The 19,628-nt window shown below is 35.2% G+C and overlaps 9 protein-coding genes, 1 long non-coding RNA gene and 1 pseudogene across 13 annotated transcripts; 6 read left to right on the top strand and 5 right to left on the bottom strand.

The window, feature by feature from the left end:
• Positions 1-716: 716 nt before the first annotated feature.
• On the top strand, positions 717-2,934 carry PAP85 (cupin family protein). Its single transcript, NM_113163.4, has 5 exons — positions 717-1,341; positions 1,589-1,669; positions 1,760-2,068; positions 2,163-2,472; positions 2,563-2,934. The coding sequence occupies exons 1-5, from the start codon at positions 775-777 to the stop codon at positions 2,754-2,756; spliced, it is 1,461 nt and encodes a 486-aa protein (NP_566714.1). The 5' UTR covers positions 717-774; the 3' UTR covers positions 2,757-2,934.
• Positions 2,935-3,795: 861 nt separating this feature from the next.
• Positions 3,796-5,118, top strand: PBD1 (20S proteasome beta subunit D1). The gene is made up of 3 exons (NM_113162.3): positions 3,796-4,041; positions 4,141-4,264; positions 4,617-5,118. The coding sequence occupies exons 1-3, from the start codon at positions 3,884-3,886 to the stop codon at positions 4,947-4,949; spliced, it is 615 nt and encodes a 204-aa protein (NP_188902.1). The 5' UTR covers positions 3,796-3,883; the 3' UTR covers positions 4,950-5,118.
• Positions 4,241-4,638, bottom strand: AT3G04285. Its single transcript, NR_141082.1, has one exon. It is a non-coding gene; the product is annotated as an other RNA (long non-coding RNA).
• Positions 5,068-6,124, bottom strand: AT3G22620 (Bifunctional inhibitor/lipid-transfer protein/seed storage 2S albumin superfamily protein). The gene is made up of 3 exons (NM_113160.3): positions 5,716-6,124; positions 5,591-5,617; positions 5,068-5,499 (listed from the first exon to the last, which is right to left on the bottom strand). Exons 1-3 carry the CDS (start codon positions 6,041-6,043, stop codon positions 5,243-5,245), a joined length of 612 nt encoding a protein of 203 aa, NP_566713.1. The 5' UTR covers positions 6,044-6,124; the 3' UTR covers positions 5,068-5,242.
• A 697-nt stretch (positions 6,125-6,821) lies between these two features.
• On the top strand, positions 6,822-8,409 carry AT3G22600 (Bifunctional inhibitor/lipid-transfer protein/seed storage 2S albumin superfamily protein). The gene is made up of 3 exons (NM_113159.4): positions 6,822-7,582; positions 7,665-7,721; positions 7,814-8,409. The coding sequence occupies exons 1-3, from the start codon at positions 7,261-7,263 to the stop codon at positions 7,945-7,947; spliced, it is 513 nt and encodes a 170-aa protein (NP_566712.1). The 5' UTR covers positions 6,822-7,260; the 3' UTR covers positions 7,948-8,409.
• A 346-nt stretch (positions 8,410-8,755) lies between these two features.
• Positions 8,756-10,760, bottom strand: PHP (PLANT HOMOLOGOUS TO PARAFIBROMIN). Its single transcript, NM_113158.3, has 3 exons — positions 9,588-10,760; positions 9,404-9,486; positions 8,756-9,298 (listed from the first exon to the last, which is right to left on the bottom strand). The coding sequence occupies exons 1-3, from the start codon at positions 10,657-10,659 to the stop codon at positions 9,206-9,208; spliced, it is 1,248 nt and encodes a 415-aa protein (NP_188898.1). The 5' UTR covers positions 10,660-10,760; the 3' UTR covers positions 8,756-9,205.
• Positions 10,761-11,512: 752 nt separating this feature from the next.
• On the top strand, positions 11,513-11,896 carry AT3G22580 (Bifunctional inhibitor/lipid-transfer protein/seed storage 2S albumin superfamily protein; the record flags this gene model as incomplete). The annotated part of the gene is made up of 1 exon (NM_113157.1): positions 11,513-11,896. The coding sequence occupies one exon, from the start codon at positions 11,513-11,515 to the stop codon at positions 11,894-11,896; it is 384 nt and encodes a 127-aa protein (NP_188897.1).
• A 1,421-nt stretch (positions 11,897-13,317) lies between these two features.
• On the bottom strand, positions 13,318-15,239 carry AT3G22565 (uncharacterized protein). 2 transcript variants are annotated; one of them, NM_001338590.1, is made up of 3 exons: positions 15,216-15,239; positions 13,917-14,994; positions 13,318-13,807 (listed from the first exon to the last, which is right to left on the bottom strand). In NM_001338590.1, exon 2 carries the CDS (start codon positions 14,739-14,741, stop codon positions 14,556-14,558), a length of 186 nt encoding a protein of 61 aa, NP_001326339.1. In that variant the 5' UTR covers positions 14,742-14,994; positions 15,216-15,239; the 3' UTR covers positions 13,318-13,807; positions 13,917-14,555. The 2 variants fall into 2 exon arrangements, with proteins under 2 accessions (NP_001326339.1, NP_001326340.1); NM_001338591.1 differs by having other exon boundaries at positions 13,917-14,978.
• AT3G22570 (Bifunctional inhibitor/lipid-transfer protein/seed storage 2S albumin superfamily protein) lies at positions 13,395-14,951 on the top strand. 2 transcript variants are annotated; one of them, NM_001338592.1, is made up of 3 exons: positions 13,420-13,818; positions 14,569-14,641; positions 14,767-14,951. In NM_001338592.1, the coding sequence occupies exons 1-2, from the start codon at positions 13,497-13,499 to the stop codon at positions 14,580-14,582; spliced, it is 336 nt and encodes a 111-aa protein (NP_001319619.1). In that variant the 5' UTR covers positions 13,420-13,496; the 3' UTR covers positions 14,583-14,641; positions 14,767-14,951. The 2 variants fall into 2 exon arrangements, with proteins under 2 accessions (NP_001327657.1, NP_001319619.1); NM_001338593.1 differs by lacking the exon at positions 14,569-14,641 and having other exon boundaries at positions 13,395-13,818; positions 14,767-14,943.
• Positions 15,106-16,033, top strand: AT3G22560 (Acyl-CoA N-acyltransferases (NAT) superfamily protein). Its single transcript, NM_113155.3, has one exon. It carries the CDS (start codon positions 15,216-15,218, stop codon positions 15,741-15,743), a length of 528 nt encoding a protein of 175 aa, NP_188895.1. The 5' UTR covers positions 15,106-15,215; the 3' UTR covers positions 15,744-16,033.
• Positions 16,034-18,021: 1,988 nt separating this feature from the next.
• On the bottom strand, positions 18,022-19,172 carry AT3G22555 (annotated as a pseudogene). The gene has a single exon.
• Positions 19,173-19,628: the final 456 nt, after the last annotated feature.

The raw sequence follows: 19,628 nt of genomic DNA, 5'->3' as shown, positions 1-19,628 counted from the left end.
ACAAGTTTCCTCCTTTTTCGAGTTTGGTTTGAGGTCTATATTGAAGATGAGATACTAAAAATTGAGGTAAATTCTTTAGTGTGAAGGAAAATTAGTAAATACGATACGTTTGGAATTGTTTACTACTAAAAAAAAAATTGTTTTAGACCAAGCCAGTCCGACAAAAAGGCGTGTGAATCATAAGAAGTATCACATGATGCTAGACATAAAAGATTTTTCAAACATGACAAAACAAATTGTGAGTGTCTTAGTCATGCCATTTGAAGTAGAACGAAACTTAGTGATGAGACACGTAACATCAGTGAGAATCAAGATCTAACTTCGGACTTATCGTACGTACCACGTCCACCTAAGTGTTATCCATATCTACTACATGTCTATCTTCATTCAATTTTTTTTTTGCATTAACTTGTAAACATAGTGCATAATAATTAGAATCAAGATTTGAATCCAATTCGCTTACTAAATCCTAAATGTTAAAAGCATACATGTTTTTCAAATCCTACTTTTAGGTGCTAAGTTTTTTTTCTAAGGTAGTTAGAGATTGTTAGATTTTATATCATTGAACTGATCATCAGTCTCTATACTAACTTCTAGATCTCATTGAATGTTTACTCAATTTTTTTTAATTTTTTGTTTGGATAATCGTCTGCTCGTGGTTTTGATGCGTACGAACACTCGTCACCATGCATGTCAAGCTCTCCTTCCTATATAAACTAAAACCACCCATTATTGTCCTCAAAAACAAACACATCAACAAAACAACAAGAAAAAATGGCAATAACCAACAAATTAATCATAACACTTCTTCTCCTTATCTCCATAGCTGTCGTCCACTGCTTATCCTTCCGTGTGGAGATCGACGAGTTCGAGCCACCACAGCAAGGAGAACAAGAAGGTCCCCGTCGCCGTCCTGGTGGTGGCTCTGGCGAGGGATGGGAGGAAGAGTCGACGAATCATCCATACCACTTCAGGAAGCGGAGTTTCAGTGATTGGTTCCAGTCAAAGGAAGGTTTTGTGAGAGTGCTGCCTAAGTTCACAAAACATGCACCGGCTCTCTTCCGAGGAATCGAGAACTACAGATTCTCGTTGGTGGAGATGGAGCCAACAACTTTCTTTGTGCCTCACCATTTGGATGCCGATGCTGTTTTTATAGTCCTACAAGGTAAAGGAGTGATCGAGTTTGTGACGGATAAAACAAAAGAATCGTTCCACATAACTAAAGGTGATGTGGTAAGAATCCCTTCTGGTGTCACCAACTTTATCACCAACACTAACCAGACGGTTCCTCTCCGCCTCGCCCAGATCACCGTCCCTGTCAACAATCCCGGCAACTACAAGGTTCATATTTATTGTTCTATTAGTCATTCTTATGTATCTTTTATACCAAGATCAGTAGTATATAGTTATAGCGTGAGCATAGAGGTTTGTTTTAGTGATGTTGTTGTGTTATTACTCCGGTTTTGCATGTTGTTAAGACCAAAAAAAACAAAAATAGTGACATCGTTGTGTCACCATTCGGAGTTATCCGAGTTATTGCGTAATGTTCAGAAAATAACTAACATTGTTTAATCTTGAATTTTCACAGGATTACTTCCCTGCTGCATCCCAATTTCAGCAATCCTACTTCAATGGGTTTACCAAAGAAGTCCTCTCTACCAGTTTCAACGTATGCTATTCTTCCCTAGAACATGTTATGAATTTCTTATTAAATCAGGCACATACTAAGGATTGGAAGAATTTATTTTTTTTGGTATAGGTGCCGGAAGAATTGCTAGGGAGATTGGTTACGAGATCAAAAGAAATTGGTCAAGGGATTATCCGAAGAATTTCTCCAGACCAAATCAAGGAACTTGCTGAGCACGCTACATCTCCTTCAAACAAACACAAAGCCAAAAAAGAAAAGGAGGAAGACAAAGACCTAAGAACGTTGTGGACTCCTTTCAATCTCTTTGCAATAGATCCAATCTACTCCAACGACTTTGGTCATTTCCACGAGGCACATCCTAAGAATTATAATCAACTGCAAGACCTTCACATAGCCGCCGCTTGGGCTAACATGACACAGGTTTACATTCAAAAATTCTTATATCTTGTGGTATGATGTATCAATTGGTTTAATTACTAGCTAATCGAAAAATCGGGTTGTGTAATACATGCAGGGATCCTTGTTCCTTCCTCATTTTAACTCTAAGACCACATTTGTAACGTTTGTGGAGAATGGTTGTGCCCGCTTCGAGATGGCTACTCCTTATAAATTCCAAAGAGGGCAACAACAATGGCCAGGACAAGGACAAGAAGAAGAAGAAGATATGAGTGAAAACGTACACAAAGTTGTGTCACGAGTGTGTAAAGGCGAAGTTTTTATCGTTCCGGCAGGTCATCCATTCACTATACTCTCGCAAGATCAAGACTTTATCGCGGTAGGGTTTGGTATTTATGCGACCAACAGCAAAAGAACGTTCCTTGCAGGTAAAGAAAAGGGTTTCAACAGATAGTTCTCTAAAATTATATTTTTGAGTTTCTCCCACTCTAAAAGGTATATTGTTTGGTTGGGTTTAGGGGAAGAGAATTTGCTGAGCAACCTCAACCCGGCGGCAACTAGGGTAACCTTTGGTGTTGGAAGTAAAGTCGCGGAGAAACTGTTCACGAGCCAAAACTATTCCTACTTTGCACCTACGAGTCGTAGCCAACAACAAATTCCAGAGAAACACAAGCCATCGTTTCAATCAATCTTAGACTTTGCTGGTTTTTGAAAATGCTTTTTTACAGTCCTAAGAAAGGAAAGAGTTTAAGAGTTTAATATAATCTTTGTGAAGATATGCAATAAAATATGGTAACGCTCTGCATGTAACTTCTATGTACTGGTTTCTTGAGTTGTAAATTTTTATGTGACAGTTTTAATAAAACCAACGGTTTAGTTATAACCCATAATTTAATGCATGTTATCTATATCAGCTATGTCTATATCCGAATTTTTATACTAACTTGTGAACCCATAAATAGTCTCACAAGTCATCCATTTACTTTAGTCTCACTTGTTGATGGCTACGAGTCCTAGCCATAAACAAACTCCAGAGAGACGCGAGCCATATATGGTTCCAATCAATATTCTTCAAATTTTTCGGATTTTGAGAATCCGTTTAGAGTCTAAGAAAGAAAACGTTAGATACAGTTGTGTCTATCGAATTTTTTGAGCCATTGTTTTTGTTGTGACGGCTCTGTTTTATAAATAACATAACCGGATGGTTTGGTTATGGTGTGGATCTTTTCGACAAACAGGTGAACAAAAAAAGAAGATTTTGTTACTTCCTTAACTTTTATTTAACGATGCAATAAACCTCAAATCAATCCATTTTTTTCTCAAAATCTTCACATAAAAAAATTAAAAACGAAAGTCTTAATAAACAATATATAAAAAGGACCAAAAGTAAATAGCTAGCTGATAATGAAAACTAATGGTGTTGAAGATATCTTCATGGAGAGTATTTGGTGGTAGAAACAACTTTAAATTCGACTTCTACTTTCAAAGAGCCTTCTTTGTCCAAATAAGCCTCCCCGGAGTTTAGCTAATGACACAAAGTCAAGCCAACCCCAACTTTGACTGGTAGGTTTCTGGTAGCAACGGTATACATCACAATATCTAATCTCATCAAACCGACCAAGTTAAAACCAAAACAATGACAATAAATGGGCCTTATAACAAAAGCCCATTTCATGCAATAGCTCGTATTTTTTAGCTTATGTCTAAAATACCCCTGAGATCATGTGGAATTTACCCAATCATCCTTCTTCTCCGTAAGAGTAAAAAACGAACAAGGCTTGTTCTCCAAGACGCTTTTTAATAAGCTCTCTCTCACAACGCCGGATCTGTAGACGGAAGATGGAGTGTGTATTCGGTCTTGTTGGGAATGGATTCGCCATCGTTGCTGCTGATACATCGGCGGTTCATAGTATCCTTCTTCACAAAAACAACGAAGACAAGATCATGGTACTTGACTCACACAAGCTTGTTGCTGCTAGTGGCGAGCCTGGTGACCGGTAATTTCCTCCTCCGATACTCTTCTCTCTCTCTGTAGCTCTGTAATTTAGCGGTGGAGGTAGTAATTTTGACTGTCTTCGGATTTTGGGATTGATTAGGGTTCAGTTTACGGAGTACGTTCAGAAGAATGTGTCCTTGTACAAATTCAGAAATGGAATCCCGTTGACTACCGCCGCTGCTGCCAATTTCACTCGCGGAGAGCTCGCTACTGCTTTGAGGAAGGTAAGCTCTTCTTCTTCTTCTTCTTTTAGCTCTGCCATTAGGGAACGGTTTTGGTTATTTGGTCTTGTGGTCATAGAACTATGCGAGATTTATGAATTTATGTTTTTTTATCTTAAGCCTTATGTGCCTGTGATAATTGAATGTTAAAGCAATTTTAAGTTTGTAAGAATGATATTGTAAAGCTTGAATTGAAGCTTCCCTCTGTGATGTTGTGGTTATGATAACATTAAGGTTGCTGATAAACTCATATGGCCTTTGCTCTGGATTTCCTTGTTTATGATTGGCTACTTATTATTGATGGCGGAAAATTTGAGATATCTCTGTGTGTTTTCTTTATGCTCCATTGAATCAGAATCCGTATTCGGTGAATATCCTGATGGCTGGCTATGACGATGAGTCTGGTGCATCACTTTACTACATCGACTACATTGCAACTCTTCACAAAGTCGACAAGGGAGCTTTTGGTTACGGCTCCTACTTCTCCCTCTCCACGATGGACAGGCATTACCGCAGTGACATGTCTGTAGAAGAAGCCATTGAACTAGTTGACAAATGCATACTTGAGATCCGGTCAAGACTCGTTGTTGCACCACCAAACTTTGTGATCAAGATTGTTGACAAAGATGGAGCTCGTGATTACGCTTGGCGTCAGTCCGTAAAGGATGTCACAACTGCTGTTGTCTGAGTTGGTTTTGTGTTTGGTTTTCAGATGTTATGTGTCTGTGACATTTGCTTTTGATTTTAAGTCGGGAGTTAGTGTTTTGACACTTTTTAATCGTTGAGCATCAATAGTGTTTGCGATTCCATAAAAATGATGATGTATTACTTCAACAACACAAAATAAATCTCACTCGAAACAGAGAACAGTATACACAAAAGCTTATTCCACAAAGCAATGACCAAATAAATGGTTTCTTTCTATAATCAACGATGCATAAATCAAATCACATAAGGAATGCAAAGAAACAAAAGGAATCATCAGTAGAATTTGAGAGCTACGAGGGCGATGCTGAAGAAGAGAAGAGATGGTGAGAGTGCGTAGGCGGATGAAGGAGTCTCAGAAGGTCGACTGGTGCTTCCTCCGTCGTCTGATGTTGGAGCTCCACCGTCGACGGATGGTGTAAATGGTCGGGTTGTATCAGACTGTGGTGTCTGAGCTGCCGGAGTTGGCTCTGGAACAATTGGATCCGTCTCTGGTCCTGGAGACATCGATGGTCCAAATGTAGCAGCAGGTCCTATTACCAAAACAGAATTTTTTATATCAGTTTATCTTCCAAGAAACCAATTATGTGATTAATTGAGATAATAATGTCATTGATTGTTTACCAGGAGCAGCAGCTGGAGCAATATTGGCTGTAAAAAGATGGAAGATCAAAACATTTGTTAGATAATAGATTCAAGCAAGTTTATTAAATGTAATGATTAGAGGGGAATGATTTGGTTTTATTTACCTTGGCATTGAAGAGGGACTCTAGGCATGTTACAAGCACGGGGAAGTGAGACAGCGGTTGTGCGGTTAATAGGAATATTGAAAGGAACAGTTCCAGTGACAATTAGACAAAGACATCCCATTCCTCCGGTGGTCAAAGACCTCAGCGAGTTACAACAATCAGACGACGGCGAAGTTCCATTGCTGCTACTGTTGGTTATGAAGCCCATACAAGGACTCACGGTGGTCATCATTGATGGAGTACATTGGCTTAGAGGTTGTTGTTGACCACGAATCGGCAAAGCTAGCACTGCGATCATCGCCACCACAAGGGAAATAATCTTCGACATTGTTGGATAGATTAAGCTTTGATTGTTTGTTGTATTCTTTTGGAAGTTTAAAGCTTTGTGGTTTTGTGTTTGAAGTGTGATGAGAAGGAAGCAATTGTTGGATTTGGTTTTATAGATTGGAGAGAGTGGAGGGAAGATAAAAGAAGTGAGTATAGGTCAACTACTAATAACTAACTCATGTTGGTTTTTGTTAATTGGGGTCGTTGGTGGAAGTGAATTGGCCAATGGGATGCGTACATGTGTATGTGAGGATTGTGGTAGATACATGTCTTGTTATTGTATTAGATGAACCACTCTCTCACGGTTGTTCTGTTTTGGTAACTTAACAAGAGATCAAAGAGATTCCATTCCATTACTATCATGTTGAGTTATGACAAAAAAAGGTACAGCTTACAAAACAAGACATGCATGTGCTCTCATCCTCTCAATAAAGCACATAGCAATGAAAACAATCAAAATATTGTTTGGTTAACAAGACATCCATTTACAATTAAATGAAAGACTCTATTGCAAAATCTTTACTTTTATTCATTGCTATTACTTTATTAGACGTCCACCAAAAGTCATTTATTTAGTTTGTAATGTTTTTTGCCATTTAGTACCATTGACTCAAAATCATTCTTGGCTACTGATTTTCTTAGTTTCATTGTAGGTCGTATTCGGATTTTTAGTATTATCTTCTTCTTTACGGTATATAATTCAACTTTTCTTAGTTTCAAAACACGGCAACCAGATGACTAAAATAACTCACCATTGATTCAAAAATCAACATAATTTGGTCTAGAACGTCAAAAGACTTGTAAAAGATGATGTACTAACTGAGAATTTTCGACACCTGTTATTGGTCAAGTCAATAATACAAAACAATTATGTATTATTGTGTAGATATAGCAAAACTCCATAAACCTTAATCAAAGGAAGTAGTTCAACAACCAAAGCCTAGACCGTCACAAAGACCACCGACCCCAAATATTACAAACGGACCAGTTCTCTGTTCACAACACAACACTCATCATTTTGTCCGAATCTGAACAAAACAAACCAAAAACTGTTAGAAAAGTAGGAAAGAGTTGGTCACCCAAATTAAGCCACCTTTGCTTCCTCAATTCCTTATTTATACCATCAAAAGACTCCACAATATCCAAATCAAACATAACAAAAACCAACAAAACAAACTCAAAAGGATTCTTCTTCAAACACAACATCTTCAAGAAAACATGAAAATGGAAATGGGTTTAGTGTTCCTTACAGTTTTTATGGCTGTGATGTCTTCTACAATGGTCTCTGCTCAGTCAAGCTGCACAAACGCGTTGATTAGCATGTCGCCGTGTCTCAACTACATAACTGGAAACTCTACCTCTCCTAATCAGCAATGCTGTAATCAGTTGAGTAGAGTAGTCCAGTCTTCTCCTGACTGTTTGTGTCAAGTCCTTAACGGTGGAGGCTCTCAGCTTGGGATCAATGTTAACCAAACACAAGCTCTTGGTCTGCCTAGGGCTTGTAATGTTCAGACTCCTCCTGTCAGTCGCTGTAATACCGGTAAGACTTTCAAAACATAGGTTAGTGAAGATTGTTCCAATCCTAGTTCTTGCGAATCTTACGCGGAATTCTGTTTTTGCAGGTGGTGGTGGTGGTGGTTCTACTTCTGACTCTCCTGCAGAATCACCAAACTCTTCAGGTAAATGACTTAAAACAGATATAAAGAAGAAACACCAATTTCAATACAGTCTTTATGTTATCTAATGCATCCATATCGGGAATTTATTTTAGGACCAGGTAATGGATCGAAAACCGTACCAGTAGGAGAAGGAGACGGACCCCCATCGTCTGATGGAAGCTCTATCAAGTTCTCATTTCCTCTTATTGCCTTCTTCTCCGCGGTTTCCTACATGGCAATCTTCTGAGTTACTATTTTCCCATACGCTTTTGTGCCACTCAGATTGCATTCTTTATTTGTCCCTATTTATTCACATTTCGTTGTGATTTTGTGTGATGTATTTTATGCTCTGTAAATCCCTACTCTCCGGGTGATATTGCTTTGTTGTACCAACGGAGAGCATTTTGGATCTCTTTACCTTTTATAATAAACATTACTTTCCAGAACACAGTTTGAAGAACAGACCATTTAGCTCTCTCAACAAATATCAAGTTTAGATGGCAGCAATCTAACTGTTTTGGGTTCAAAACTCAAGAGCCAGAGATGGCAAATAGAAAAAGATATCCCAAAGACTTGTTTCACTTTGCATGAAACAAAACATCCTATAGAATATGACAGACTTTAGGCGGCACGCAACAATCTAGCCTTAATTATGAAACATGAAACCTTATGAGGGATAAACTTTTCAAGTTAGATATGAGAAGAACCAACCTTCAACCGCTATATGCAATGGGAAGAAACCAACAGAAGACAGCAATATCCACACCGGAACCACGCGCACATACTATTCACATACGAAAAGCAAGAATCCTGATAAGTTAAAATCAAATACTGCATTTAATAAAAGGTACAAGAGAGAATTTGAGATCAATACTTCCTCTCTCGTTATGAACAAGAGCCGAAACATGTGAAATGATGCATTACGTTTGTTTCCATACCTCAAACTTTAGTTGACAAGAGCCATGGTTTGATCATCGGAGTCTTTACAGCACAAGCTAAATGAAAGTAAGAAACTTCCTCACCATAGTTAGAGCTGAAGATAATTGAATTAAGAACCGCTAGTCTCCCTGAAACATCATCTAAAGAACTTCAACCTGTAACAACAACAAGAAAACGAGAAGAAGATGACCATGAGGGCTTGTGTTCTTCGCATACTACCCCCATTCACAGTTTTTGCAAACGTTTGCCACATTTAAGAACCAGAAAGTATCAAGTCTCTAAATCCTGTGAATGCAATGCAGGCTCTCTGCCCTTCTCTAAGCGTTGAATAGGCATTGATTGTTTGTAATCGAATGGAGATGATGCAAATCTTAGCAATAAGATATAATATATTGATCTTAATTCACCTTCCAAAAGACCAAGAGACGTGAAGCAAAGCTAATGAACAGTTTCGATTTATCATTAATTGAAAACCACCACATTGCACAACAACTTTGTTGTCACTATGTTATATATATAATGTTACAGAAGAAAAAATGATGAAAGATGATACAACAATTTAGGTACTAAGAATGCGACCGAGATCGCACAAACTCCTCGAGTTTTTCCCAGACTTCTAATGCAGCAGCTCGGTCTTGATGCCGCTTATTCTTGCTAATCTGATTAGTTCAAAAAACACAAAAGAAGTTCCTTGTTTCAGTTAAATCATATCTCAATGATAACTCTAACATAACAGCAAACAAAAAAGGTGTCAAATCTCTCACCGAGATGATCTTTACATTCCACTGCTTCACCGTCTTGGCTGATTCGATACTATCATCTTCAAACCGCAAGAAGAATCCAATAACTGCAAACAATAGACAAACTGTCAGCTAAAACCACTCAAAACAAAAACCAAAAGATTTGAACTTTTCAGCATCTAATACTCCAACAATCATATTTCCTTACTCTTATTGAATATCTCAACATGATCCTTAAAAGGCCAATCTTTAAACTGCCAATCCTTCCCCAATACAAAAACCGCAACAACACGATCCCAATCATCAGGCTTCAAAGCAGAAGGCTTATCCCTAACTTCATAAGCAGTCACAACTCTCTCCCTATCTCTACTAAACTTCTTCTGAACCGTAATACAATCAGGCTTCAACCCCTTCATCTCCTTAGCCTTAACATCATTAGGTATATAAACACCATCTTCAAGAAACTCTTTAACGTTATATATAGTAATCAAAGTCTGAAACGCACTCGGGACAAGAATAATCGGCACACCTTCACCAATCTTCCCAGCTTTAAAATGAAGCTTAGATTTAGGATTAGCATCATAACCATTATCATCACCACCACCACTACTAAACCCTACAATACCTCTTTCTTCAGCTCCCATTAACCTACTCTTAGCAACTAATCCATCTTTCCTCTGATGAGACTCAATCCTCTGTCTCTCTTCTTCTCTCTTGGTAGAATTCACCAGCACACTATAGAAATCTCGATTCTTACACTGAAGAATCGCGTCACGGCTCTTCAATGGACGTTCGTTGGATCGAATCAGCATAATGTAATCAACATCTTCACCGGATTTACCGAAATCTTCAACCTCCATATCTGCAATCGCGTTTTCGCGCGATACAAAAGCTGAATTGTCTTGATCTGGTCGATACTCTTCGTTCTGCTTCTGACTCTGTGCGTTTTGCTGTTGAAGCAAGAGGAAATCAATAGAATCTGAAGAAGCGACTCTTCCGGTGAGGTAATCGAGGAGAGGTTTCCGATCTGGTAAAGTAACCGCCGGGACTGAGTTTTTGACTGTTGATTGCATATACTCTCCATGTTTCAGTTGTTGATTCTTCACGTAGTGTACTAATGCTTCTAGTGTGTAGAGACTTCCACTTTTTGATCGGTACGCAGTCTCCGTCGCGCATGGAAACGAATATTCCGATCCGAATCTGTAATTAGCTCCAACTCTCTCGATTTTATCAATGTCTCCTCGGATTGTGAATTCTTTCAGGACTGATAATGGATCCATGGTTTCACAAATAGAGATTGGGTCTTTGATTTCGATTTTTAGGGTTTATGCGTGTGACGAAGCTTGCACAGAGAGACAGACTCTTGAAGAAGAAAGAGTGATTAAAACCACAATGGGTAAGTTAGTAATTTCCGTAAGTACCGAAAGATGCGAAAAGGCCCAAACCAATAATGGGCTTTTTCAAGCCTAATAGAATAATCTCTTTCGTGTATCAGTAAACGGTTTTTGGAAAATATGGCTACATAAGGTACAATATAAAATTACAAAAAAAAAATAGTATATAATTGACATAGTAATTAGTATAACTAAAACGTGTAGCCTTAAAAATTAGGGTGTATTGGCAAAATAGTCATTTTTTCAAACTTAATTAGGAAAGTAGTCATTTTACTATTCATAATTTGCAAAGTAGTCACTTTTCACTGTTTGATTCGTACACTTGGATTGTACATCACTTTTAGTGTACAAATGTAAAGTGTACGCTGTGTATTTTTTATATACATTTGTACACTAAAAGTGGTGTACAATCTAAGTGTACGAATCAAACAGTGAAAAGTAACTATTTTGCAAATTATGAATAGTAAAGTGACTACTTTTCCAATTAAGTTTTAAAAAGTGACTAATTTGCAACTTAACTTTTTTATAGTAATACGAAATATAGTGTATTTTATAATGGCTACATCTTGGCTTTCGATTAAGTCAAACAAAAATAACAGCTAATTGTTCATATTATAAAGAAAATATAACACAAAACACACAGTACTATATATAGTACCAATTAGCAAGACTATGAAAAAACAAACAAAATTGAAAGGATCAAAACAAAACACATAGGATTCTTCTCCAACAAAGAAACATGAAGATGGGAATGGTGTTTGTGTTTGTGTTGCTTACAGTTTTCATGGCTGTGATGTCTTCTACAAGGGTCTCTGCTCAGTCAAACTGCAAAAACGAGTTGAAGAAATCACTGAAGCCGTGTTTCAGCTACCTGACTTCTTCCTATCCTTCCTTGCCTGATGATTCGGATTGTTGTCCTTCGTTGCTGGACATATCCAAGACTTCTGTTGACTGTTTTTGTCAATACTTGAACAGTGGAGGCTCTATTCTCGATATCAATGCTAACTTCATACAAGCTCGTCGACTGCCAGAGATCTGTGGCGTTGACCCTTATCTTGCTAGTGTGTGTAACGAAGGTAAGAATTTCTTAACATCAATTTATGAAGAAACACCAATCCTATAGTATGTAGTCTTTATGTATATAGTGAATTTATGTTACAGGAGATGGATTGAAAAATATAATAGTAGGGTGATGGAGTTGCATGAGATGGAGAACTGGTTAGGAGGACATCAAACCTAGCGTGTGTCACAAACCGAAAGTATTTGAACTGATGTAATCGTTGTTTGTGTTTATTGTGTTGAACGAGTCTTTGTTTCAGTTGTGTCAATAATGTGTGTCTTCATTGGGTTAAGGAGCCAGCTTTTTAACTTTCTCATTCCTGGTTTATAGGAGTTACAACTCCCTCTCTTTGTACATTCTATTCAAGATAGTGAAAAAGCCAAAAAGAGGCAATTTTAATTGCCCAAAGAAAAGTTACTCTCTATTTTGTGCGATGTAATTTATGCTGTATGATTTCTTACTCCCTAAAGTGATATTTCTTTGTACCAACGGAGATCTTTTTACCGTTTACAATAATCATTAACTTCCATAACACAATTTGAGAAGGTAGTAATCGAAATGTTTTGGGTTCAAACTCAAGAGCCGGAGATAGTACTACAAAACGATATCCAAAAGGAAACAAAGCAAACAATCTATCGTTATGAAACATAAAGACCTAATGTGAGATAAGCTCTTGAAGTTAGATATAAGAAGAATAAAAACTTTCAAGGAATGTATGCAATGAATGTTTTTAATGATTTTATCCCCTTGTTTTCATTATCTTGATGCATTAACACACCATTTAGACTTCTTCAAGATAGCCTTTGCATTGAGTTCATCCATTTTAGGTGTTGGAGTGAGAACCATAAAGAAGAGAGGTTTTAGAGGATATTTGGTTCTTAAAAGACCAAACAATGACGGAATATGAAGGAAAGAACAAGAGAGATGATATGATATTATCCATAATCAATATGAAGTACTTGAAAGATCACGTCATATGAAGACTTTCCTTTGTGATATTGTTTTCGAGCCCTTCATCAAAGTCATAGGAAATTGAATTGGCTGTTCCAACGGTGGTGATTTCGGATCAAACGGAATAGCGGATCAAAAGTAATAGCCAAAATTAAAAATAGGCTCTCGGACATGACAAAACAATCAGGCATAAACGAACATGAGGAGATGATAATACGTTTTTTTATTCATCAGCAGCATTCATTTTGTCAAACAAAAAAATAAATAATACAAAACACGTTATATTATACAATAATCATCTCATGTTCCTTAATCAAACCAAATAACATACAAAATAACATTGCGAAACATATTGTATTGTTATATAGAATGATGCTGATGAATATAAAAAATGTATTACAAGACGTGGTTAAGATGATGTCCACTTTGTAGCCAAAACCAAACAAAATTGACATTAAAAATTATAGTAATACGAACTGTATTGTATTTAAATTATTATTTAATAATGGCTACAAGTTGGCTGTTGGTTAAGTCAAGGAAAAATAACAGCTAATTGTTCATATTATAAAACAAAATTGAACACAAAACACACAGTATTATATTATATATAGTACCAATTAGCTAGCAAGACTCTGAAAAACCAAACGAATCTGAAAAGATCATAACAAAACTCAAAAGATTCTTCTCCAACCACGTATTTCATCAAGGAAACATGAAGATAGGAGTGGTTTTAGTGTTGCTTACAGTTTTCGTGGTTGTGATGTCTTCTACAAGCGTCTCTGCTCAGTCGGACGAGGACGAGTGCTTGAAAGAGACAGGGCAGATGCAGTTGAATTGTTTCCCCTACCTAACTGATAATCGTATCCATACTCCTAGTTTCGCGTGTTGTTCTGAGGTGTATACAGTAGGCAAGACATATGTTGACTGCTTTTGTCAATTCATCAACAATGGAGGCCCTAGCTTCGGTATCGTTGTTTCCCAAAAACTTCTTGATCTGCCAGAGCTTTGTGGCGTTTATGGTGCCTGTGGCAACGGTAAGAATTTCAAAAACACTAGTTTATGAATAAACACCAATCTTCACTCTTCGCGAATTTATGTTATGTCCATGAAATTGATTGAAAAATCTGTGTACCAGTTGGTGATGGCGTTGTCCGTAACCGAAAGTATTTGAATTGATAGAGTCTTTGTTTCAGTTGAGTCAATAACGAAAGACATGGTCTTCCTTTCCTTGTGTTAAATTAAGGAGCCAGCTTTGCCACTTTCCCATTCCTGGTTTGTAGGAGTTACAACTCCATCTCTTTGTACATTCTATTTAAGATTATTAAAAAGCCACAAAAAGGCAATCTTAATTGTCTAAAGAAAAGCCACAAATCCAAATCTGAGACATGGGAAGGAGATGGTAAACTAAATGTTTCGGGTTCAAACTCAAGAGCCATAGATATAGTATGCACAAAACAGATATCCAAAAGGAAACAAATAACTTATGTCAACTTTATAAAATCCTATATTATAAAAAGAATTTTATCATTTTATGGGACAAAGCAATAATCTATCGTTATGAAACATTGAGACCTAATGTGAGATAAGCTCTTGACGTTAGTAGATATAAGAAGCACAAAATTTCAACGAATGCATGCAAAATGAAAAGTAATGTGTTGTGTTTTTAATGATTTACCTCCTTGTTTTCATTTAACTTGATGCATTAACATACCATTTAGACTTGTTTCGGCTACCTGACTAAATATAGCTCATACCTTTGTTGACTGTTTTGTCAATTCCTCAAGAGTGGAGGTTCTAATCTCGGTATCATCAATGTTAACCAAACACAAGTTCTTCGTCTGCCAGTAATTTGTTTTGGTACGGTGACACTTTTCTTGTCATTCAGTGTAATAACGGTATGAAGAAAGATCATCCTAGTACCGTAGTACGTAGTCTTTATGTTATCTGATGCATCCATAATATATCGTGAATTTATGTTACAGGAAATTGATTGAAAAATGTACCAGTAAGGTGATGGAGTTGCAGGAGATGCATAACGGGTTTAGGAGGACATCTAACCGAGCGTGTGTCACAATATATTGTGTTGAACGAGTCTTTGTTTCAGTTGTGTCAATAATGTGGTCTTCATTGTGTTAAGGAGCCAGCTTTCTCACTTTCTCATTCCTGGTATATAGGAGTTACACTCCATCCCTTTCTACATTTGAAAAAGCCTATAAGAGGTAATCAAAATTCAAAAGCGTTACTCTCTGTTATAATTTGGATTTAAGTTCTAAATCTGAGACCCATCATTAACCGATAAGAATAGGCCCAAATCATTAATGGGCCTTTCAATCCTAATAGAATCATCACTTCCAAATATTTACATTTGTTGCATTTTTTGTGTATATTATTAGATTATAGTAAGAGATTTATAAAACTAACAAAATTTTACATGATCATGGAATCACCAAGAATCTTCCTCCGGCCGTTCAATCTCTCCGATGCAGAAGACGTCTTTAAATGGGCCGGTGACGATGACGTCACACGTTACCTCCGTTGGGACTCCGTTAACTCCTTAGAAGAAGCTAAACAACACATCTTAAACAAGGCTATACCACACCCATGGCGCCGTTCCATCTCTCTCCTCCAAGACGGTCATTCGATTGGTTACGTATCCGTCAAGCCAGACTCCGGTGATGGTCGGTGCCGAGCCGACCTCGCATACGCTGTCGCTAAAGAGTTTTGGGGGCGGGGGATAGCCACAGCGGCGGTGAGGATGGCGGTTGAACAAGCTTTGGAGGATTTTCCGGAGGTGGTGAGGCTACAAGCGGTGGTGGAGGTGGAGAACAAAGCGTCCCAAAGGGTTTTGGAGAAAGCTGGATTTCGAAAAGAGGGTTTACTTGAGAAGTATGGTTTTAGCAAAGGAGTCATCAGAGACATGTTTCTCTATAGTTACGTTAAAGATGATTGTTTTGTGTGATAGTTAACGGTAAAAATAATGGAGAAAGTAACTAAATAATATCCGGTTTTTACCGTAATCTGAAATGTTACAATATCAAACGTACGTTAGGTTTGAAGAGATAAAGATGATTACGGCAACAAATGATGGTTGTCTACATGTTCTTGTCATGTCATAATTAAGTTTAAGTCGTGTCGTGTGTCTACGGTGACTCAACCACATATCTTTCTTTCTCTGAATTCTGTCTTGTTCGTGAAAATAATCTCTATAGTAGTAATCTTAACGTCATGAATTGGATAATGATATTGACGAAAATTTATATATGAATGTGAAATGTTAATGGCAAATATATCCATTCTTTTACAAGCTACGGTAATTAGTTTATTTTTTGATTTAAGATACTCCCGTTATTTCAAAAAAAAAAAAAAAAAAAAGAGAGAGAGAAAAAATTCTTCTTTGTCGCATAGATTTCACAAGTTGAAATTGAACGGTCAGATTTTTGAAAAATCAGAACTTGTAAACCACTAAAACAAGAATACTTATGTGTTAGGAATAGATAATAATAGTGGCATGGCGCCAGCAATTACAGAACAGAAAATATTCGGCACTATATAAGTCGGATGAATCATACACTATACATGAAAACAATTAATATTTGGAACATAAAAGTCGGTCCATATATTTAATTATTCAGGAAGTAATGCGAAAAAAAAGTGTGTGAATGAAAGTCTTTGAGAAAGTATCAAGTAGCACGCATGCATCTTGAACAGAAGTCATGCATAGTGTCGTCAAAATCAAATTGATATATGTTTTACAATTCTTGTCCTATCAAATCTTAAATGTGTCAACCTCATATTCAACCACCTCTATGCTTATTTTATTATACAACTTTGATCTTACATATGACATCCTTAAGTATCGACAAGTGATAGTTTCTTGCGAGATTAATATCTGTATTCTTAGTTTGCATAAGTCGTTATAGATTGGTTGCTAAATACCTACGGTTTCTTTTCTTAAAATTATTAGTCAGTATATAAGTAAGATATCGAAACACATATATTTGTAACAAACGCACTTGTTTTTTCTTTAATTCCAACAATTTCAATAAAAAAAACCAAGCAACACAACCTCTTAATCAACGAGTTATTCCAAAACCTAAATTGCAAATTGTATTCATCGTGTGGTCACGCCTATTCCATAACCATTATTACCTCTCTTATTTTGTTTTAGTTCACTTATTATCTTTTTACTTTCTGTGTAAAAGATAGATGATGCGACAGGAAGCAGTGAATGCTGATGTGAGCTTATATGGTCCCTACTTACTACACGTGGAGCCAACTCTTAGTAACTCAGAGGGTTATATTGCGGGACCTTTCTCTGACAGCAACAGAGAGATTAGATTCTGATCTCATGGACGGTCACGATGATATGATGGATTGTGTTCACGAGCCATGACACGACTCATGATGCTTCATCAGTTCTCCACTATGAGTGACTTCACACTATTATAGTTAAATTGATGATTATCAAGTTTGCAAACAAACACTGCTTAAACCTATTCTTGATTTCTTGTCCCCGAACTGTGATTGGTTATTGAATAATTTATTAATTTTGTTCCATTAAGTTGTATAATGGAAAACAGTCACAGCACACACATATATGCAAGTAACAGTTATCAATTCCATAAAGATAATGGAAACTTTTTGCCAAATCCGGAAATGTTTATACTTTAAAAATTATAAATTTTAGTCATGGTTTCAAAAAAGATGATGGAACCACTGAAAACCCTTGTCAAAATAAGATCGCAACTTTAATTAGTAACACAATTTGATGTGTTTTTCTTTGAGGTGTTGGAGGAGGCCTTCGATGGTTTAATCGCTTTCTTAATTCCTAATAAAATTTGATTTTTTTTTATTGTGTCGTAGAGATGACAAAATTCAATGTGTATCACAAACATTATACTAATGTTACAACACGGGTATACAGATTATTTAGTGTGTATTTTGCATAAATCAGTCATGGTTATTTAGTGTGTATTTTGCTTGAAAATGTAATTTCTAGAACCGCAAAGTTAAATTTTTTTATCAAATATAAATCAACAACTAACCAAAAAGTAATAACGTACTAATATATATATACTTCATCTGTTCCTAAAAAAATGACGTTTTGGGTTTTTCATATAAATTAAGAAAAGTAAATTTTATATTATTTTTATTATTTTCTATTAATTTAATAATATAAATTCTATTTTTCTCTGTATTGGTTACTAATAAAAATAATAATAATATTAATTTATAATATCCTACTATATTATTTGGGAAGTACATTTTAAATATAACCTTAATTTTTGTAAGTAATTACATAGGTATGCCATTAGAAATAAAATTTTAAAGAGTAAATTAATTTATCTTTTTAAGAATTAAAAAGTCAAATACTAATTTGATTAATTAAATTTAATTAAAAAACGAAATACATTATTAATTTTCAAAAATAATAACCAATCAAAATCAACATATAAGATTTGATATCTAAATTTTAATTAATTTAAATTAATTAGAAAAACGAAATACACTATTAATTTCCAAAAAAGTAACCTATTAAAATCAACAAATTAGATTTGATCTCTAAATTATCATATTAATTTTTTATTAATTATTATAGTTCACTTCTCATCTTTATATGATTCTATTTTTGCGAAAAATAATATCATCATTATAAAAAAAAAAATTAGAGTTTTTTCGCATATGCCATAATTTGAATTTTTGAAAACGAATATAAACTGTTCAATACATGAAAAAATATTATAACGGGTCATAATTTGAAATATTTATATTCAATTTCATACATATTATATTGAAAATTTATAATCTTATATACTACAATAATTAATAACATATTAGATTTTTTTATGTGTATGATGTGATTCAATTTTTAATACAAGCTGGAAAATCGTAGAATTGACGGGTTTAGATCGATATTAATACAAGATGGTATACTACATGTGAAACTCTTAAATTAACAATCAAACTACAAGTGTATAATCTTAAACACTAAACAATATAGATAATATCAACAAAACATATACAACTCACAATTTACTTTTAATATTTTATATACAAAATCAATTAAATCTTAAATTAAATCTTAATCACATAAAAATTAGCACAAAAAAAAGTATTCAACAATTAAAAATTTATCAAATCTATGTGTTATATAAGTTTTGATACTATATTCGAATAAAGTGTAATATACCTTTTCAATTTGTATTATTTAACTAATTTAAGCTAACTAATATATTTGCTAATCTTATACCTATCAAAACCGACTATCGTTTCTTATCTCTATACTATTTTTGCAAGACTTTTTTGGTGGATTTGGGTAAAAGTGTATTCGGGTCATATGGTACATTCCCCTATTAAATAAAAATGGTATACTCCTATGTTATTAGCTAAAATGTTTAGATTATAATTCAGAGTCATATTATTAATAAAATTAATATTAATAAAATAAATGGCTTTTTGGCAAGACGGATTTGGAGTGACGGGTTTTTGAATCAACATTAATAAAAAAAGTTAAATATAATTAATATACCGTTTCAATACGGGTTAAATCTTTAATTTATTATTTTTTAAGACCACTAATATTAAACATATCAAATCATCCTAATTTAGAAAAGATTATATAAAACCAAAAATGTTATGGGGTATGTATAATGTTACTATATATAAAATATAAATGTATTAGAGAATGATATAATTTGCAAAACTTTTATATTCTTAAATTTTAAAAATTACTACTTTAAAAAAAAAATCACGGGACGGGTAAAGAAATTATAGAACGAGTTTTATTTTGTAATTGGGTTATATGGTGGATGTATTTGAATCAATATTTATAAAATTTTAAAAT

Source organism: Arabidopsis thaliana, chromosome 3, assembly GCF_000001735.4.
Source record: "Arabidopsis thaliana chromosome 3, partial sequence".
NCBI lineage: Eukaryota > Viridiplantae > Streptophyta > Magnoliopsida > Brassicales > Brassicaceae > Arabidopsis > Arabidopsis thaliana.
The sequence above is the reverse complement of the archived record's forward strand: the minus strand, read 5'-3'. Positions and strand labels throughout refer to the sequence as shown.

Bases quoted from the DNA above. Each gene is read 5' to 3' on its own strand.
- PAP85 (NM_113163.4), top strand. From the start codon at position 775: ATGGCAATAACCAACAAATTAATCATAACACTTCTTCTCCTTATCTCC. The intron at 1,670-1,759 runs GTATGCTATTCT...TTTTTGGTATAG, and splicing joins TCCTCTCTACCAGTTTCAAC to GTGCCGGAAGAATTGCTAGG. The intron at 2,069-2,162 runs GTTTACATTCAA...TAATACATGCAG, and splicing joins CTTGGGCTAACATGACACAG to GGATCCTTGTTCCTTCCTCA.
- PBD1 (NM_113162.3), top strand. From the start codon at position 3,884: ATGGAGTGTGTATTCGGTCTTGTTGGGAATGGATTCGCCATCGTTGCT. The intron at 4,042-4,140 runs GTAATTTCCTCC...GGGATTGATTAG, and splicing joins AGTGGCGAGCCTGGTGACCG to GGTTCAGTTTACGGAGTACG. The intron at 4,265-4,616 runs GTAAGCTCTTCT...CCATTGAATCAG, and splicing joins TCGCTACTGCTTTGAGGAAG to AATCCGTATTCGGTGAATAT.
- AT3G22620 (NM_113160.3), bottom strand. From the start codon at position 6,043: ATGTCGAAGATTATTTCCCTTGTGGTGGCGATGATCGCAGTGCTAGCT. The intron at 5,618-5,715 runs GTAAATAAAACC...ATCTTTTTACAG, and splicing joins AGTCCCTCTTCAATGCCAAG to CCAATATTGCTCCAGCTGCT. The intron at 5,500-5,590 runs GTAAACAATCAA...TTTTGGTAATAG, and splicing joins TGCTCCAGCTGCTGCTCCTG to GACCTGCTGCTACATTTGGA.
- AT3G22600 (NM_113159.4), top strand. From the start codon at position 7,261: ATGAAAATGGAAATGGGTTTAGTGTTCCTTACAGTTTTTATGGCTGTG. The intron at 7,583-7,664 runs GTAAGACTTTCA...CTGTTTTTGCAG, and splicing joins TGTCAGTCGCTGTAATACCG to GTGGTGGTGGTGGTGGTTCT. The intron at 7,722-7,813 runs GTAAATGACTTA...AATTTATTTTAG, and splicing joins AGAATCACCAAACTCTTCAG to GACCAGGTAATGGATCGAAA.
- PHP (NM_113158.3), bottom strand. From the start codon at position 10,659: ATGGATCCATTATCAGTCCTGAAAGAATTCACAATCCGAGGAGACATT. The intron at 9,487-9,587 runs GTAAGGAAATAT...TATTGTTTGCAG, and splicing joins TGTTGAGATATTCAATAAGA to TTATTGGATTCTTCTTGCGG. The intron at 9,299-9,403 runs GTGAGAGATTTG...TGAACTAATCAG, and splicing joins GGAATGTAAAGATCATCTCG to ATTAGCAAGAATAAGCGGCA.
- AT3G22570 (NM_001338592.1), top strand. From the start codon at position 13,497: ATGAAGATAGGAGTGGTTTTAGTGTTGCTTACAGTTTTCGTGGTTGTG.
- AT3G22565 (NM_001338590.1), bottom strand. From the start codon at position 14,741: ATGGATGCATCAGATAACATAAAGACTACGTACTACGGTACTAGGATG.
- AT3G22560 (NM_113155.3), top strand. From the start codon at position 15,216: ATGATCATGGAATCACCAAGAATCTTCCTCCGGCCGTTCAATCTCTCC.